Here is a 20144-nt window from a genome sequence, read left to right on the forward strand (position 1 = left end):
GAATTCTCAGGGACGGCTCTGACTGGAATAGCAATATACCCAGCACAAGGTGTGCCGAACAGACCACAAAATATACAAAGAGAATTTATCCAATGCTTAAACACGACATAGGACTAGACCACCACATGTGTTCACCAAAAACAAAAATAGCCTTTTTGGCTTTCAACCACCACAAAGAGTGATATTTTACTTTGTCTAAAAGTTGTACTAAAGAGCATTCTTTCATTCCATAACACCCAAACTGTAAGAAGCCATGTAAGCTGCAAAAAGGATCTCCGGGATTTCGAACCACCTGTATAATTAGTAAAATGAATAAAGTGGTCATAAATTTCAGCATGGTCAACACCATCGAAACCAATCCAGGACCGCACTAAAGGCCACAACGACCCAAAGCACGGGCACAACAAGAACAAGTGACAAGCATCCTCCACCTGGCTGCAACCTGAAACACACTGACACGCCTCAGTATCTATAACACCCCGCGACGCCAAGTTTGATTTGGTAGGCAAGCGGTCACGGAGCAACCTCCAAGCAAAAATTGACCTTTAAAGAAACCTGTTTATGCCAAATTAAATCAGTGTTCTGCAAAACCCGTGGATTCTCCTGATTTGTGAGCATAGTGAGTCAACCCAACAGGTCAACCTAAGTGGGTTCCTTTTTCTCACCCTTTGTATGTAAGATTTTACTTGCTAGACTATTAAAATTTAAAAATAATTAGAAGAAGGAATATTATTAGATTGTAATTGTAATATAATGAGAATATAATTCAAGCTAATAAAAAGTTTAGCTTTTTTTTTTTCTAATATATTTCTGGGGGAGGAAGTGTATTTAAAAAAAAAAATGAGGGAAAAAAAAAATTGTTTGTTAAAGAAGTGCGTAATATTTGGATCGGTCTACGCTATTAAAGTTTTACCTTATAAAAATATAAAATAAAAGAATGTCACACACACACATTTGATTTGGACTATAATATATATATTTTCACTCTTGTTTGGCTGCTTCTAATATGAGACTATACCACTTTCTCACTTTTCTTAATTTTCATCAAAGACCAAACCTCTCTTCTTTCATTTCTTCTTTTCTTCAAAACATGTCTTCAATGATTACCTCACAAGGTGCTGTCTTTGCAACCGCCATGGCTGTCTCCGGCACAGTCATCATCCTTGCTCTCCGTCTTCAGAAATCTCAATTCTCTCTTCACCATGTTTCTTCTTCTTCTTCTTCAACTCCTATTCTACGTTCTTGTTTATCTTCTGGTAAGTTATTACTTTTTACTACACACATTGAACAAGGTTTTTCTCTTTTTAGTTTTTTTTTTTTTTTTTTTTTAACATAGTTCTTGGTTTTTGACCAGATGAAAAGAAAACAAAGAAACTGAAGAAAAGAGTAAGTTTTGCTAAGGATGTTGTGGATTCATGTAAAGACGGAGAAGAGTACAGAAAACAACAACATCAACAACAACATGGTACTAGTACTATGAATAATACTAAACATTCTTTGAAGTTGAATTCAAGATCAAAGGTTCAAAAGAATTGTAATGGTGGAAACGAGAACAGAGGAATGCCTGCAAACAGAGCAGCTTTGTATAATGGAATTCTTAGAGATCGTGTGAATCAACGATTGGCTTATTGTTGAATTTGATTTGTTTTTTGTGTTGTGTGAATATTCTGTGATTATGCTTCTTTTTATTTTATTTTTTCCTTTTTCTTTTCACTTTTTTCTTCTTTCTAGAAGCACAGTAAAAGTAGGAAATAGAAGTTGATCAAGGACCCACCACAAAAACATAGTTGCAGTTATTACCTCTTTTCTGTTAGGTGAATTAGGATTAGGATTTGTCTTTTGATAATTATGCGGTCAATCCAATGTTCAAATTCTAGTTCGGTTGTGATTGTAATTTGTGACATGTAAATGCCAAAATAATATAGTAGATCTTGAATGAAAATACCAAGTTGTTGTTTTTATTAATATTATTATTATTTTAATTTATATGATGAGGTCAATTTTTATGACGTATTGTCACAGAAAACTGTTGTTTGCTTGCTGTTAACTTTAATGAAGTGAATTGTAAAGATAGAGAATCATGTAAATTGGGTTAGAAGCAGGGGTTAAATTGTCAATTTACAACATGGTATGTGTTTTTTCTTCCTTGAGACATTAATACTTTCTGAATTTTGAAGCTGTAATGTGAACATGGTCATGTGCAGAGGGGAAGTTACCTTTCTCAATAGGTAAACCCTAAGCCGTGCATGAACCCGACTAGATAGTTAAATGAAGAATAGACATTGACCTAACCTCACAAACGTTACTCAACCCAACTCATACTTTAGGTTATATTTATATTTAGGATCAACCAAAGTTATCCATGTTCTCCCCTAATTTGTTGGAGGGGTTGTCTACCAAACACAAATTGTGACCCAATTCAGCCCCCCTCACCAAAACTCTCAATGAGAAACCCAATTAGGCCAATTTTGAACAACAATTAAACTCCAATTTAATTCTTTATTAAGTGGATAGGTTAATTGGTTATTGAAATTGTGAGTCGGTCAAAATAGCTTCTAAATTTTACAAATTCGCAACTACATTCATGAAACTATAACATAATGACAAAATGGTCTCTCAGTTAGCTTATGTCAAAATTGTGACATGTTATCCCATCAATGTCATATCTCCAAAAAAATTAAATTGCATATGAAAATTAGTTAAGCATAAATTTAATACACAACTTAGCCTCAAGTATGTGACATTATACAATATTTGTGTAAAAGACCACACAACGTTGTTCTCTCAAATAGAATAAGCTAATTGATGTCCATTCTATCTAAAATGTTACAATTTAAAAATGTACTCGGCCAATTCTTACAATTTAGAGACTATTTTTTTGATTCACAAAATACTGATGATTAACTTATTTATTCACTTTTTTTTTTTTTTTTTCCACAAGCGCTCTCCACTGATTTTCCATGTTGTGGGAGTTTACACTCTTCGACTTGACTCAATTCACTCTTTTTTTTTTTTTTTTTTTCATAAACGCTCTCCACCGGTTTTCCATGTCGTTGGAGTTTACTCTCTTCGACTTGACTCAATTCACTCTTTTTTTTCGTAAGCGCTCTCCACCGGTTTCCCATGTCGTGGGAGTTTACTCTCTTCGAGCTGACCCAATATTAGTTTGCTATAATTATCTCCTTCTTTTATTAAAAAAAGAAAGAAAACAATGCTTAAAAAAAAATAAAAAAAAATTGTATGATATCCTCTTTGTTTTGGTCTTGAAAATGATCTAGAGTAGGGCACTTAACCAATGGATGTTGTCTTCAAAAAGACTACAAACATAGGCAACTGAAAAATTTGTTGGGTAATCTGGGTCGTGTTATAGTGGAACAGAATCTTTATATCAGCTTATTTGTCCCATTAGGCCAATTTGTTCAAACCCTTGCCTCTATGTGAAAGCAAAATTAGGAGTAGCAGCGTGTGGGGCTCTTACCCTATGTGTGCCTCCCATATTTTTTGTATCTTATTCAATTCAAGTTTATTAGTAATAGCATTATATGTTATTCAGTGTTGGTGGCGTGAAAGCAGTTGCATGTTCCAAAGAGTCGGTTACCCAACCAACACATCTTGAGTGTTTGACTAATTATCTCAACCAATGAGAAACCAAAGAGACTTGAAATGGTACCACCAAGTTTACATCCCCTTCGTCACTCAACATGCTTGCCCAATTATTGGACTATACATACCCATGTGAAGTCTCAGGCTCCAAATTAGACTTTGAACCAATCAAATTCACCCCAAGGGAGGGTGTAATAAAATACTCACTCAAGTTCATTTCTTTTAAAATTATTCTTATTTACTTGTTAATTTTAAAATTCAATACAACTTTGATTATTATTTTGGGAGTATATATCAAAAGTAACATAATTTTATAAATTTTCTTAGTATATGCAAAAACAACTAGTAAAAAGAAATGAAGGGATTTCTCCGATGATATTTGTGATGGAAAAATAAAAATAGTGAATATTTAATAAACATTTAAAATAACATGAAGGGTGCTAATCCTTCGAATCTGAATTGTAGCTGATGTGCATGGTGCAATATTTGTATAGGGCATGGAAAGTTTATCCATGTCAATTGAAGAGTCGGTGTGAAGTTAGGTTTTGCTCCATTTATTGTTATCTATAAGATAGATAGACACAAGAAATAGATTAGTGATTTAGTGGATTATGTTGGTTGATTTCATTAAATTATCACCTATGTTTATCTTTTTTATAAATAAACAATAAATCAAACAAAGTCGAATTCGTCCCTTAAACTGTTGCACCTTAGCAGATGTAGATGATATATTTTTCAATCATTCATTCACACTAGTAAATAGAAAATGTAGCAAAACCATGTGATCTGTGAATTGTGAGTATAAACTATTTTCGAATTGTAATTTGGCTATTCAAATTAGCGAAAAGATTCCAATGTTGCATTATTATACTACTAATTGATTAATTCTTGCATTGTCAGGGATCTTTAGATTAAATAATACGGTCGGGGAAAATCACTGCAATTATGGAAGTCTCTCAATTTAATTTGTAGTTTTATTTAATTTTCTTAAAACAGATAAGATTAAATAAAGAAGCCCGTACGTTATCCATGTTACGTATACTTAGGAATAAAAGTTTGATAATGAATGGCCAATATTGAAATCATATGCTTGAAAAGAACCAAAATCTTCAAGTTAATGGATATAAGTATTGATTGGTAATTTGCAAGGATATGATCTGCTGCCACATTTTCCTCTCAAACTTTATTCTTGTCGTGTATTTGTAACAAAAACAAAGTTACTATCAATCAACACATAGCTATACACGAATTGACATTCAACCTGTCTGTGATTCCTTATCTGATCACTATATATTGAAGCAAACATAGTTTTAGACTTTAGTCCATGGGAGTTTTCCAAGCAAATCAATATGTAAATACTACAATTTAAAGAAATAAAAAAATAATAACACTTTGTTGTTGTGGGGTCCGTGGACCACGTGGATATAGTTTTTTAAAATCCTAGGAGCTATGAACCATATATTGGTCTTGGTCATTATTAGACTGCTATAATTTGACAACTAGGGAGAAATACCTTCAACTTTTTGAAGTTTTTTATTTTATTTTCATGAATATTTGAGATTTTAAATGAATAGGTTTTCTGTTGTTAAATGATTTTGAATTTCATACCAGAAACCAACTAAAATAATGATGGTGCTCAGACATATATTTATACATTCAAAAGTTCAAAAATCTGACCAATATAAGACTAAAAATAAACTACAAATAACTTCAAACTCAACTTCAACACCTTTCTTAAGAATAAATAATAGTGTTTGATGTGTTCTTAATCAAAGCTAACTTTATGACCTTAAATTTCATGTTTAGACCCAAGCTCTATAGGCAAAGGCTAATGAGGGTGGAAAATGTCGACACACACATCCCACTTCCAACGGCAACTACAAAAAAGTAAGATGACATATTCAAATCTCACCTATGCATATTGGGTTCACTTTCCCTATGACTTCATCAACATTATGTATTTGTTTTGGGTAGTGATATTTGAACAACTATTTCATATAATTTTTCGTGACAACTTTTTCTTTTCTCTCTTTTTATTGGATAAAAGTAATGAAGAGAGAAAAAGGAAAAGAGAGAAAAAGAAAAAGAAAGAATAAAATGATAATATGAATATAGAAAGAAAGTTGTCATAAATTGATTGAACAAATATCATTTTTCATTTGTTTTTGTGTAATATTATTGAACAAAAAGGAAGTTTCTAGGAAATTAACTTGGTTCTTTTCATGTGGACCACACACTGCATACGTGCTTCTCCACCTTGTAAAATAAAAAAGATCCCATGCTTTTTGGCCTAAAGAGTAAACGTATGCTCTTAACCAGCCATTTTATAATAAAATAAATAAAGACTCACCAATAATGCTTTCTCCTTTTACGTCATTCTTATCTATGAATAAGGCTTGTATATTATTGTATTATTATCTGCTAAGTAAATTGTTATCATTTGATTAAGAATTATTAATACTAATTAATTATTCCCATTGTTTGTTTATTAAAAAGCAACAAAAGATGACGTTCCAAGTTGTGAAATGGGTGACAGACAGAGCCAAGCCCTTACTATACAAGGCAAGCAGAATTGTTATTTACCATGTACTACTTAAGTAGTAGGTACCATGAGTAGATGGTAAACAAGGTGGCTGAGGTAAGATAAGGTTTAAAATTATTACTCCTATATTTTATTTGGATAAGACGTTTAAAATTAATTTGGAATATGCTTGCACTTTAACGTAATTCATTTTTTTTACTCACTTAGATGTCATTCATATTAATTAATTGGTTAGTTTGATGTGCTTTTATTATACACATAGTTGCTAACCATGACCTGTCATTTTAAATTTGCAATATACAATTACAAATAGTTCAGAATTTATACTTATTAGTGGTCATAATTGTTGAGACACTCGCACACAATAGAATGATATTATAGTATTTTTTAAGGACAAATATTTTTTACAAATAAGTCACTCGTTATAACTAATTAATTTGTTAATGCTTGCTTGGTTAGAAGCTAAAAGAAAAAAAAGGTTAAAACATGATTTTGGTCTCTGTAAATATATCTCGTTTTGGTTTTAGTTCCTGTAAAAAAAATTTGTTGTTTTTGGTCCCTGCAAATATGCCTCATTTTGGTTTTGGTCCCTGGCTCCACTTTTGTGATGATTTGCACACGTGGCACATGATGACTGAACCATTTATTAGAGAAATAGTCCCTGCAAAATCTTTTGATTTTGAAAAAGATCCCTGTAAAATATTTTATTTTTGAAAATAGTTTCTGAAATATTTTGTTTTTGAAAATAGTCCCTGCAGAGACTATTTTCAAAAACAAAATATTTTGTAGAGACCAAAAACAACAAAAATTTTTTACAAGGACTAAAACCAAAATGAGACATATTTGCAGGGACCAAAACCATATTTTAGCGAAAAAAAAAATTGGATAATATAACTAAATTCTTTCTTATTTATTTTTCTTCATTTTATATGAGTGTGTTTAAACATTTTTTTATTTGTATTTCTCCTTAGGTAAGACTTGCTCGTGAGTATGAGTGTTGCTCCTTGCCTACCTCAAACTAGCAGATGACTGAGGTGGGTGTTCCACAACGGTATTGGCAAATGGAAGCAGCTGGTTTCTAAGCAACAATAAAGTTCAACTTGTTGAGTTTTGATTGCAAAATGGTCCAGATGATAGTTGCTCAATTTACTGTTAACATGGGTGTTGATAACTCTGCTACAACACTAATTAAAAATAGACTGAATTTCCTCATAAATGAAATATAAGTAAACATAATAGTTTTTTTTTTTTTTTTTTAGAGAAGTAAACATAATAGTTGAAAGGTCAATGTATGCTGTTAAACATTTACTCCATATACATTAATTTTTCAACTATTATTTTTACTTAGATTTCATTCCGAATGAAAGTATAAGTAAAGTTTGCCATGCAACTTGTAGATGTGTAACATATGCTACTTTTACACTTTGTTCAATTCAGCTAATTCAGTAAAATTTAATTATTCTTTAGGTCGTGTTAACAAATATCTTAAAAACATTGATTAAGGAATTCATAAAATTAAATTTCAATTTGGAAATACAAGACAAATATTTGTTTCTTTAAAAAAAAATTGGTAAACTAATGAATAGACATTTTTATATACAATTTTTTTTTTATTTCATAAACAATTCCATATAAATATTTGTTAACATTTTTCTTATTTTAAAATTGTATATGCACAACCCTTTCCACTTGTTTGTTGAGTCTTTATTTCTTTGCGACTTTAGGAGTGAACGGTTAATTTGAAAAAAAATTGTATGTATTTTTATGACTGACAAATTTGTTCATTTATTGTAATCTACAAAAATAAAAAAAATATTGAAATAAAAGTGTTTAAATTAAAATATAAGTTTTCAAACAAATTAAGTTAATTTTATCACAATTGTAATTTTTTCATTTACATAATATATATCATATTATTATTTACTTTTTTTTTTATGTGAATCGAGTATCTATGCAAGTAAGTGTAGAGACTAAGCTAGTCCCATAAATCGGATGAGATTGCATTGAGTGACAAAGTTTTTAAAAATATATATCATTATTTGGTTTCTTATCATATTAAAATCAAACACAATATATGATCATATGATAAGGTCAATCAATATGCAATCTATCGTATTTTTATATAACTCTTTTATACAATTTCACTTTATCCTCTCATAAACATCAAACGAATCATTAGCTGAGTGAAATGCAAGGCTCGCTCTTGCTAAATCACTTGATTTGTGATAGGATAAATAATAATGAGTTTTTTTTTACAAGATAAATACAAGTAATAAGTTACGGATAAGATTTCGAAAAAGAAGACGAGAGGGTTTATAAGAGGGAGCTCTTAACGTTCGAGTGAACATTGTCAATAATTTATAGGTTCGAGAAAGTATAGCTGATAGCCAAGACATAAGCTTAGAATCAATTTAAAAGTTTTTGTTGTTTATATACAAGACAAATAGTCTAGCTATGTGAGAATAACAACAATAAAAAACCTACTTATATATATATTTTTAAGAAAAAATAAATAACAAGACCATTTCTTATCCAACTAACTTTACATGCGCACTTTCAATTATATAATTTGAAAAGTATAAAAACACGTTAAAAACATTCTCCAACACTCTAAATTTTTTTCAGTTTATTAATCTGAATTAGTATGGAGGGTGCTAAAAGAAACAATAAAAAAAACAAAGAGATGAGATTCTAATCCCAAAAGGCCCAATCCAGTTCATTTTTTGAAGAAGCCCATTTTGCCCTTCTTGCCGTTGTATCATCACAAACCAGCTGAATTCGCACTCACCACACCTCCACTTCCCGGAAATCGCCGCCGGATTTCGTCGTCGTAGGAACGAACACCGACAGAAACAGCATCCACAGGTTTCCCTTTCTTCAAAATTCTCATTTTCATTCAATTTAATTCTTTTCTATTCATATGATTTATATGAAATGTGATTTGTGATGTAGTATGATTAATTAGCATATATATAGTATTTGTATAATTGATTGTTGATTTTACTTGTTCAGCAATAATGAAGGTGCGTTCATCTGTGAAGAAAATGTGTGAGTATTGTAGGACCATTAAACGTAAAGGACGAGTTTATATCATGTGCACTGCTAACCCTAAGCATAAACAAAGACAAGGCATGTCAACCTTTGCATATGAAGCTCCGTCGCATCAGCTGTATGTTTTCCTTCTTTCATTGTTTTATGCTGCTTGTGGTTTCGATTAATTGTAGATTCTTTTCTAAGAATGTAGTTTAGATTCAAGCTGATAGGTTCTAAATATGAAGCACTGAAACAATAATAATTTGAAAAAGTTGAAGTTATTGAATGTAACTACATCTGTCAGTGTTTCTGAAGTATTGGTGCTACTTGATTCTATCATATTTTAGGGTGTACCAAATTCCATTTGCTATAGGCTTTGTTTGACTAAAGTAGATGATAATTTTGGGAAAGTTGAAGTTATTGAATGTAATTGCATGTGTTAGTGTCATGTCGGACAACGGACATGCCTTCAATATGAATGTTGGTGGTACATAGTTCTATTATTTTTTTGAGTCCACCAAATTCCATTTGCCATCTGTACATACTTTTCCGAATGCTATAGGCTTTGTTTTGAAAAAGTAGAGGATTAGTTAATGATAGTAGATGAACTAGCACCGGTGGTAATTGAATAATCTTGTAGTCTATAGCTTATAATCGATAAGTCAGTTGATTGAATTTGAAGTGTTTGGTGAATTAGTTGTTGAACTGGTTTTTAAATATAAAATAACATAAAAATATGTTTATATAAATTTTATCATGGGGCAGAGTATTAGTGTAGAAGTTATCATGGGCAGCATAGTGTACACTGTACACCATTCAAGGTGGTTTATGCCTTTACGGTAGTGCTTCACCTTCCCTATCTAAGCACATACCTAGGGAAGTTTTGGTGGATGCTGTTGTGCAAGGCCTAATCGAAATGCATGGAGTGTTGTGCATGGAGTGTTGCAATAACTTATACATCATTTGCCAAATGCGTAAGAGCATATGAATCATTAGACTACGGACAAGTAAAGGTCAGTGTGAGGGAAGTTTGACCGCAAATTGGCAGCATGGTATTATGGGCCTTAATAAGTTATCAAAGAATAGATTCTGTTACTTTCAATTTACACATTCTAGAGCCGTGCTGTACTCACCCTGTATTCCATACCTCTCATCTAAAGAAGAAGGATGTGGCGTACGCGGTGGAAGCACACTTACCTACTGACTCGCACCCGTTAGCTAGACTGTTGACTGCCAGATCTATTGGCAGACATGGTTTTCTGCTAGACCAGATTCTGGCTCAGTGGAAGTGCTGGCTAGGTTACATTGGATGATAAGAAGTTTATGCAGGAGCTGTTTCCCCATTTCAGCTTTGACAACAAGGTGGATCTTGTAGACGGAAGTAATGTTAGCCATGGGCAGTGGCGGATCCAGAAATATTTGTAACTGGGGGTAACAAAATAGTCTATAATACATATTTATAAAAATTTATACTTCAAATTTTATAAAATATACAATTTTATGAACGAAATCCCCCAAAATAATCTTAATATGTAGGAGTAGGACAATATTTTCTTTTGAAAATATGATATTTTTTGTTTAGTTGTGTTTACCATTTAAAAAATAATAACAATTAGAAGAATATGTGATAAAGATTAGTGCTAATTTATTTTATTTTAACTCGTACATAAATGTCTACATTTGTTTTCTTAAAAACTCTTTTCACATGTGAAACAACTATTTTTTATGGGGACAAATAACAAAATATAAAACACTTTTAAGCAAAAATTTTCCCTTTTGGGGGCTAGAGGCCCCTTGATGATATACATGAATCCGCTACTGGCTACAGCAGTCACGAGGGGAGATCTTGAAGGGGTATACAAGTCGGAAGAATTAGTGGGAAGTGGCTCAGCTAGTTAATGCAGTTCAGGGCGTTTTACGAACAACAATTATTTTAGTGATTAGGGTACTGTTTTTGTTTAAGTAATTAGGAGATTTTTAGAAAGTAAACTATAACATACCCAAGAAATAAATTGGGTGCAGGTAGTCATATACCCAAATTACTTGGCCTAAGTTAAACGGTATATCTGATAACACTCTCCAAGTAACAATTAAGCCAACCGTTTAAAGTAGAACCTAAAGCCTAAAGTTATGTGTAATTATTACGGGGTCCCAAGAACAATTTCACAAAATCTGTAAAGACTTTTGCTATTTTCTTCAAGTTTAAGCTTCATAGTCTCTTGAAGTTGATGTTTGACCAACACTCGAAAGTGACAAAACCACGGTTTCTTTTAAGTGTTTTCAAGCATGGTATACCTGTTTGTTTTAGTGTTTGAGGCAGAAGAAGATTTTTATTGAGTTCATTGGTATTGCTTCTAATTTAAAGCTTTTAGTAAATGAATTTGTATCTTTAGATTGTTCTAATATTAGTATCTAAGATACCTACTACTTTAGATTGTTCTAATCTTGATATTTAAAATTTTTATCTACAACCCAAAAAAATCTGCTGATTTTCAGCTTGTATTGAGATTTTCATAGGGAGTTTAAAGCTTTAGGCATGGTTGCAGCTGTGTGTCTTATTGTTTCTTTTATTGGACTGTCAATTGGAGTCTTGACTTGTGGGATTCTGTCTGTCTTCGATAAAATGTATGATGTCGGAATGGGTATGAATATTTTTGAAGCAATTGTGTTTTATCATGGTTTCCATTCATTTCTACCTTCCAGTCCTACCTTCTCTTTAATCAAGCCTACAGTTGTGGTCTTTAAAGCCATAATTTCCTCCCCTTATCTAACTCATTTTCTTGCAACCTATAGTAAAAAACATAAGAACTGAAATGAAATTTAGAAAAGAAAAAATACACTGAGAGGTGTTTGTTACCTCTGAAAGTCAAAAACATACACATAGGAGAAACGATAAGAAGAAAAGAAACGGTGAAATGAAGTAGAAGAAGAGATAATAGAAGGAATACGTCAAAGAGTCACTTTGGGAATTTTGTAACTTTAATTTGATAGGGAGACATCTGCAAATTTAAAGCCAAGTGTATATTTTACAAAGTATAATTCTTCTGATGACATAGTGAGACACAGGTGGTTGTTTGTTATTCATTTGGGTGTAGCTGTCATAGCAGCAAGGTAGTAAAATTAGGACATAAAAAGGAATAAGAGAGAAAACAAAGAGGCATCATGACAGTAAATTAGAATTCATTAGGGTGTAGCCGTCAAAGCAGCAAGGTAGTAAAATTAGGATATAAAAAGGAATAAGGAAGAAAACAAAGAGGCATCAGGACAGTAATAAAGAAAAACTGTTTTTTGCTGACAAAATGGTAGGGGAATGAGAAAACTGTTCTTCAGCGAGATAAGGAGATTCTCCTTTGGAAGGTCATGGACCTTTTCTCAGGAATGGATAATATCCTTCTTTATAACATTTTCTTATTTTCTTGGCTTCGTAACATATTCAAGTAGCTTTTGAAAAAAAATGTTATAAGCTAAACGAGATAAATTCGTTTATTAAACGCTACTACTTTGGTCAAACAAGTTTGTAAACTATTCAACTACTCTATAAGCTAGTGGATGAGACTCGCCAACGTCACAGTTGATCGGCATAAATTTTCTTCTGCTTGGCTCAGTTACACTAGATTTTTTGACATGTTACATCAACTGACTTGTGAATAACCAAATGATGCTCTACTTGTTTCTGTTTCATGTAGTCTTAATGCGTATTGAATTCCAGTAATGTGATTGCTAAAAATTTTAAAATCAATTCAGGTCTGTGGAGATAAGTTCAAGTTGCGCTGCGCAGGAGATTAAGCCACTCCATACTTCACGAACAGGTCTGGCTTCTATTATTCCTCAAAGGCACAGCTTGTCTATGTTGTATGGATGGAGAGTTGGCCTGGCCTCTATTCTGTCTAAGAAGTAGGGAAGTAATTATCAAAGAATAAATATGAAGATATTGTTAGTCAATCATACTGGATTGAGGGCCTCTAGCTCTCTCTCTTCTTTGTATTTGATGATGAAGTTATCTCCTTATACTTGTTTTGTTCTGCGCCGTATTTGATATGCATCACTCTTGGATTTTGTTTCTTCGTCAATATGGTCAACAGAAAGTACCATCGTTGCATTATGTTTGAATGTTCACTGGATCAGTGGAGCACAGTTAATAGGTGCCCACCTCCATGAATTGTGTGACCTGGAGAATGGAAGAAAATCTTTGCTATTCCTGTAATACCTACTCCTTTAATATCATGGCCCTTAACATGAGTTGTGTTTTTGGATTTTTTAAATAAAATAATTTTCATTTAAAGTTTTTTTTTAGCTATATCAATTTAAAGATAATCATAATTTTGGAAATTGGGTACTGCACGATGATTAAAAGATAGAAATACACCAAAACTTCAACAACAATGACAACCAAATTTTAGTTGAGAACGACCACGTAGATCAAACTTAAGGCGGAATTTGGAGTTTAAATCCCAACATTTCTATCAACTAGACTTTCCACCCGTGCTGCCGCACTGGTCATATACATTGTAGATGTAGTAGACAAAAACAAATCTCAATGCATATCAAAGAGAATGACATATGTGGTCTCAAATATATGCAGATGTTAGAATTCGAACCTCAGACACCATGCTTATTCACCTTAAAAATATTAATTTTTATCGATTGTGTGTTACTTCATTCTTTTGTTAAAATTATATCTCAATGTTAAATTATTGGTATGTTACTTCATATTTTTTATTTTATTTTTGACAAAATGTTACTTCATTCTTTTGTAAAAATTATATGTTAATGTTATATTATGTACCTAAAAATAGCTCATTCTTAACCTCAACATGTAAAATGTTTTCTTTAAATAATTTTCCTTTTATCGAATATTTGGCCTTTACCGTAAATGATACCCTTTAACTGTTTGTTGAAATGTTTCTTCCACCTGTTTATATAGATTAGGGTTAAAATTAGAGTTTACAGGTTAATTTTAATATATAAAAAGATTAGGTGTGAGCATTACGGTTTTTCATGTGTGAGCATTAGGGTTGTTCATGAAAATATGAGATTAGGTGTGAGCATTAGGGTTAAAACAGTAAAATTATGCAATAGGGTTTAGGTTAAAATTAGGGCTTACATGTTAACATATATAAGAAGATGAGCATTAGGGTTGTTCATGAAAATAGGAGATTAGGTGTGAGCATTAGGGTTAAAACAGTAAAATTATGCAATAGGGTTTAGGTTAAAATTAGGGCTTACATGTTAACTTTAATATATAAGAAGATAGGTGTAAGCATTAGGGTTGTTCATGAAAATAGGAGATTAGGTGTGAGCATTAGGGTTAAAACAGTAAAATTATGCAATACGGTTTAGGTTGAAATTACGGCTTACATGTTAACTTTAATATATAAGAAGATAGGTGTGAGCATTAGGGTTGTTCATGAAAATAGGAGATTAGGTGTGAGCATTAGGGTTAAAACAGTAAAATTATGCAATAAGGTTTAGGTTAAAATTAGGGCTTACATGTTAACTTTAATATATAAGAAGATTGAGTTAAATTTATGGGATGATAATTGAGTTAAATTTATGGGATGATAAATGATCATTTTTAGTACTCAACTGAAGATATTCAACCCATATATAATACTCCCTCCGTTCTAAATATAAGTAATATTAACTTTTTAGGTTCATTCACTTATTGATGTATGTGGTATATATTATGAATCACATACATCATTAAATGAATGAACCTAAAAAGGGTGAGTAATTTATGAATTATTATAAAAGTCCACATACTAAATATGTTGATTCAGGAGCCAGTTGGCAATATTATGATCTTAGGTATTTGACAGACTAAGAACCAATAAAGAGAATATTAATTATTGGTATTAGTGTTTCTTTTTTTGTTTTATGAAAATCGATTGGGCAGCAAAGCCTCCCTAACTTTCTTCTTTATTATTTTATTTTTGGTAGATAAGCCTAATTTTATGTAACAAAATATGTAAAAAAAAAAGCCTTTACTAACTTTTTATAGAAGTTTTTAAAATTGATTCAATTTGAAGTTAAAAATTTAGTTTATGATTCTATAATTGATTTTTACGCTAAAATTTATTGTCCAACTAACTTTTAGATGAATGTATCCAAACATAAATCAATATATCTTCAACTCAATTTTATCCAATTTTACGTTTTAATATACTATTTTCATAATTCACAAATAAATATTTTTCACTTTATCTACTAAAAAAACTGTACATTCTCCACTTTATATTTAAGATAACAATGAATACAACAATATTTAATCAGAGTAATTTATATTAAAATTTATAAATGAAGATCACAATAAGAGACATGAATACTATAATTTTTTTGTGAATGAGATATTTTTTGCGAACAATTGAATAGTCCGCTTCCCTAAATCGGGTAAAATTGTAAGGGATAACACATCTTGTTGAGGCAAAAGATATATTTTACAATTTTATTAAGTGTTCTTTGGTACATAAATACTATACTTTTTTTTTACCGAGGTTCGAATTAATAATATGGGAAATTAGTCACTTTAGTCCTCGAATAGTTAATGAGTCGTCACTTTAGTTCCTGAATGTAGACTCAGTTAGTCAATTTAGTCCTTGAATAAAGACTCCGTTAATCAATTTAGTTCCTGAATGCAGACTCCGTTGGTCACTTTAGTCCTTGAAATTGACTAACAAAGTTTATATTTAGAGACTGTTTTGCAATTTATTTGCATTCAGGACTGAAGTGACGACATATTTCCCAATGAGCGACTAATGTGGTTAATTCCCCTAATAATATCAATAAGATTGATAGAAAAGAAAAAGAGTTGTAGTGTAGGTAATAGGTATGTATGTATGTTTGAGGAGGGAATGAGGGAGCGTTAGTTAAACGACAGACAGTGACAGTAGTGCAGCAGCAGACACGTTAATATCCAAGCAAGTACCCTCCGCACCCACAACACAACACAACACAACACAGCCGTGTGTGTCTTTCATTCGCTCGCTCCGAAGAAACTTCTTCCTTCTGCTTCTTGTCCTCTCCTCTGTATGTATGTATGTGGTTGTGTTGATAACAAATAGTAACAACAATAGATGGTGATGATGATTACTGCTTGGATCACTGACCTCTTCGCTTGCATGGGGTGAGTCACTCACTCCCCTCCCTATGTATTCCCTTCTTCTTTATTTTCTATTATAGCCATAGGATTAGACTAGATTTGGAATTATTTCCAATCAATTCAATTCAATTATTCACTTTCCACTTCTGCCTAAATGGCTGTTTCTCCTGTTTGTGCCAATTGAATTCAATTCAATTACCCAACATTTTAGAGGCTGATTTTCTGCCCTCATCTTTCAATTCTTTTACTTGTATATATTTATATCAAAACAAAATTAGGTTTTTACTGTTTACTACTCAAAGCAATTTGGTGTCATAAATTCACCAAACAAGTCTTTGTAGACTTCTCTTGTGGTTATTTATTCATATGCTTTCTCCTGTATTTGCGGTGTGCCAGTATCAAAACCCAGGTCACCAAGGTTAAATTAAACACCTAATTTTCAACCAAATGACTTATAAGGAAACCAGCATTTATTCATATGTTCATCGATAAGAAATGAACCAACATTGCTCAGTTCTATCTATATAAACTCTTTGCTTCTCGGTGAATGAAGAACTTGTTTGGACAAACAACTTAACTTGTGGCTTATAGAATAATCACTTATGTATAAGCTATTTCTATAAGAAACAATATAATAAAACTGAATTTTTTCGTATAGGCAACAGGTTTTTTTTCATAAACTGTCTTGAAGAGCTTATGAAAATAAGGTGAAAACAACTTATGAACATAGGTTCTCCCAAGTAGTCTCACAAGTGCTTATGCCAATATATAAGTTCAAATAAGTCAATCCAAATAGGCCCTAAATTAGGGTGTGAAGATAAGAAAATGATTTTCTTTATTGGGAGGTATTGTACATTGGATGCACTTATATAGTTGATATGTGCGCTTCAATAACTAGTGGATAAGATGTTTTTATAGTAAATTAGTGGATAAGACGTGACTATTGATTAGTGTGTTGTTGACAATTTTAAATGTAAAAGAGTTAACTTCTACTTATAGCACTTTAGTCCTGTATCTTATTCTACCCTAGTAGTAATTGCTATTCCGATCTACTAGAGAAATCAATTATATCTCTCCTGGATTTAGAGATTGTTTGGCTGTACTGAGTCATTAGAAACTGCTCTAGTTGGGAAAAAAGACAATTAAGGTGTTGGGCCAAAAGTCAAATAAGCTTTTAAATAGCAACAAAAGTAGAAATTCTGCTATTAAATGAAGCAAGAAACTGGTGCTTATTTTTTAATGGTGTTAAAGTGCCTAGCGGCAAATTTCACACACTAAGTGCAGAGAAGAGGGTGGTTGTAGATTTTAACCCGTGCCCTAGCATATCAAATGTTCCCGCGGCTTTTTACCATCCGAGTTGCATTTAGGGGACAAATCTGGTGCTTCTCCTAGGAAATAAGTGAAAAAATTAAAAGAAAGATATTTTTTTTTTTTGGTACAAAAAGAAAGATTATTATTGCTAATGAATAATGATGTTTTATATAATAGCCTCTTTAAGGAAACAATTCTGGAAAAGTGAATCACAGAACGGGCGACATGGGCTTGAAGACTATTTACACCGGTCTATGTTTTGTTGTTATTTAACTTGTTTTATAACAGTGCAGTGGTTGTTTTGGATGCTGTGTGAAACCTACACCAATTATTGCTGTCGATGAGCCGGCTAAAGGACTAAGAATTCAGGGTCAGACAATGAGAAAACCAACCACATCAGATGGATTCTGGAGTTCAAGCCCTTGTGATCTGGATAACAGCACCATTCAATCTCAACGAAGTATATCATCTGTCAGTACATTAAATCAAATTCTATATCAAAGCAATGGAGCTTCTACGCCAGGCACCGAGCCTGAATTTGTAAACCAAGGCAAGTCCTATTTTGGTTTTTGTTTTCTTCCTTCTAATTAATTTTGGAATGCTGATCTATATTTTTAGCAGAACACATGAGGCTATTATTTTTGTGTATAACAAAAGCCCTTAGAACTAAGATAGGGAGGGGGAAACTTAACAAGTGGGGGATCAGGGTCGAGTCATGTGAACAAGGTTTTCTCCACAAAGCTGTTGGCACATGGCATATGCTATTTTTAGCTTGTTTTGTTTTTGTTCACTATTTGGATACATGACTCTAAACATTTTATTTTAGTTTACCTGTGGATTATGTAGTAAGGAGAGTAAATCAGATGGAGAGTAGTCGGATCACTAGAGGCAGAGGAAGACCTAGAAAAACTATAGAAGAAACTATTAAGAAAGATCTAGAGATTAATGAGTTGGATAGATATGATATATGATAGAACATTATGGCATTGTTTGATCCATGTAACCATCCCCAATTAGTGGGATAAGGCCCGGTTGTTATTGCTGTTGTTGTTAACTTGGTGTACTTGTATGCTGTTGTACACTATTTGTGAAATTCACTGTCTTTGCTTTGAAGGAAAAATAGAGGTTAAGGTTAATTTCTATCACATACATGCTGTTCTTCATTGCAGGTCTTCATCTTTGGAATGAAAGCAGGCTTCAGTGGGTTGGGCGTGGCTTATCCGAGAAGCAAAACCAACAAAAACAAGAATCCCGACTAAAGTATGTTAACTGCATCACATTTGGCTCAATTAATTAAATACTCGTTATCCAACTGTAAATATAAACAGGGGCTTGACTTACAAACCTCATTCTACAACCATATCCAAGATATATCCTGATTCACCACTCAACTGCACATGCAAACTGCACCTTTAGCTCATATTTTGATATTTTTTCTTTCATTGTGTTTTGTTTTTCTTTCTTCCTTTCGTGCCTTTGCAATATTGTCATGATTGAAAGGGAAAGACATGTGTTTAAGTTCTCGAAGCTCTTAGTTTTTCAAATTAAAGTATTTTATTGATATGTGTTCTGTTTATTTGGCTTGATGCTAGCTCATCTCGACCGTTTGTGCTTTCCTGTCTTTCTGAGTTTCTCCCCTGTGAATGGCTTATCAATCATTGTGTTTGTTGTAGTCGGAATGCAACTTATGAAAGTTTGCTTGGAACTAGACAACCTTTCCCGAAGTCCGTACCTTTATCTGTAAGTGTCTCGTGTATATTTATTATATATAGTTAGATCCTTGCTGGGACTATTGAGGCGATAACGCAAAATTACTAATTGGCAATTTGATTTTCAATAAATAGGAAATGGTTGAATTTCTAGTGGATGTTTGGGAGCGTGAAGGAATGTATGGTTGAGACTTGAGAGGTTAAAATGTTGAAGCTGTCTTTAAATTAGTTAATACTTCATATGCTGTATTTAACTCATGAAAGGCTTTAATTTATAGTCTTGCTGAGAAGATTAAAAGATCAAACACAAGTTTGTTCTTCCATTGTAATTTGAATCCCTAAGGCAATCCTTTTGTTTTTGCCCTCCTGTAAATGACTGTATACCGTTTTCCAACTAAAACCGGCATTGCTGGATGCAGAAGTTGTTACTGTTACCTGTAATTATGCATTTACATGAGTCAGACTCTTGTTTGCTGCCAGACTCCTTCTGTTATTTTTCCCCAGCCATTTCCATTGTGCTTGAGGTAATATTGTAATAAGATGTCTCTATTCTTTAATCCTTATGAATATAATTTTAGTAGTATTACGCAGTGCTTAGACTTAACGGTTGCATATTTTATTTATTTTTTTTTTTTTTTTTCAGTTTATCTATACTACTTTTCTTATTGGAAAAATTGGTTTCATGCCATATTGTTTGCATGCATAATTCTTTATTAGTTCTCACTGGTTAGTATGAGGGATTATGGTTTGCGAGAACATAAACAAAAACTATATTTGTATGGCTTACGAATTTGCTAGCTTTGTTTTGGTCATTGATTGAACACGCCGGTATGTTGGCATCAATATT

At 32.3% G+C, this 20144-nt stretch overlaps 3 protein-coding genes across 5 annotated transcripts; all 3 read left to right on the forward strand.

The window, feature by feature from the left end:
- The first annotated feature begins 951 nt into the window (after window positions 1–951).
- Window positions 952–1965, forward strand: LOC11441653 (uncharacterized). The gene is made up of 2 exons (XM_003609291.3): window positions 952–1256; window positions 1355–1965. Exons 1-2 carry the CDS (start codon window positions 1007–1009, stop codon window positions 1633–1635), a joined length of 531 nt encoding a protein of 176 aa, XP_003609339.2. The 5' UTR covers window positions 952–1006; the 3' UTR covers window positions 1636–1965.
- A 6887-nt stretch (window positions 1966–8852) lies between these two features.
- LOC11441217 (uncharacterized) lies at window positions 8853–13445 on the forward strand. Its single transcript, XM_003609293.4, has 3 exons — window positions 8853–9010; window positions 9158–9314; window positions 12923–13445. The coding sequence occupies exons 2-3, from the start codon at window positions 9163–9165 to the stop codon at window positions 13074–13076; spliced, it is 306 nt and encodes a 101-aa protein (XP_003609341.1). The 5' UTR covers window positions 8853–9010; window positions 9158–9162; the 3' UTR covers window positions 13077–13445.
- A 2548-nt stretch (window positions 13446–15993) lies between these two features.
- On the forward strand, window positions 15994–19864 carry LOC11441654 (uncharacterized). Of its 3 annotated transcripts, none has more exons than XM_024781011.2 (5): window positions 15994–16301; window positions 17877–18138; window positions 18758–18848; window positions 19181–19328; window positions 19433–19864. In XM_024781011.2, exons 2-5 carry the CDS (start codon window positions 17967–17969, stop codon window positions 19484–19486), a joined length of 465 nt encoding a protein of 154 aa, XP_024636779.1. In that variant the 5' UTR covers window positions 15994–16301; window positions 17877–17966; the 3' UTR covers window positions 19487–19864. The 3 variants fall into 3 exon arrangements, with proteins under 3 accessions (XP_024636779.1, XP_013458086.1, XP_003609342.1); XM_013602632.3 differs by having other exon boundaries at window positions 15996–16301; window positions 17882–18138; XM_003609294.4 differs by having other exon boundaries at window positions 16000–16301; window positions 17882–18138; window positions 19262–19328.
- The last annotated feature ends 280 nt before the right edge of the window (window positions 19865–20144 follow it).

This window comes from Medicago truncatula, chromosome 4, assembly GCF_003473485.1.
Source record: "Medicago truncatula cultivar Jemalong A17 chromosome 4, MtrunA17r5.0-ANR, whole genome shotgun sequence".
Classification (NCBI taxonomy): Eukaryota; Viridiplantae; Streptophyta; class Magnoliopsida; order Fabales; family Fabaceae; genus Medicago; species Medicago truncatula.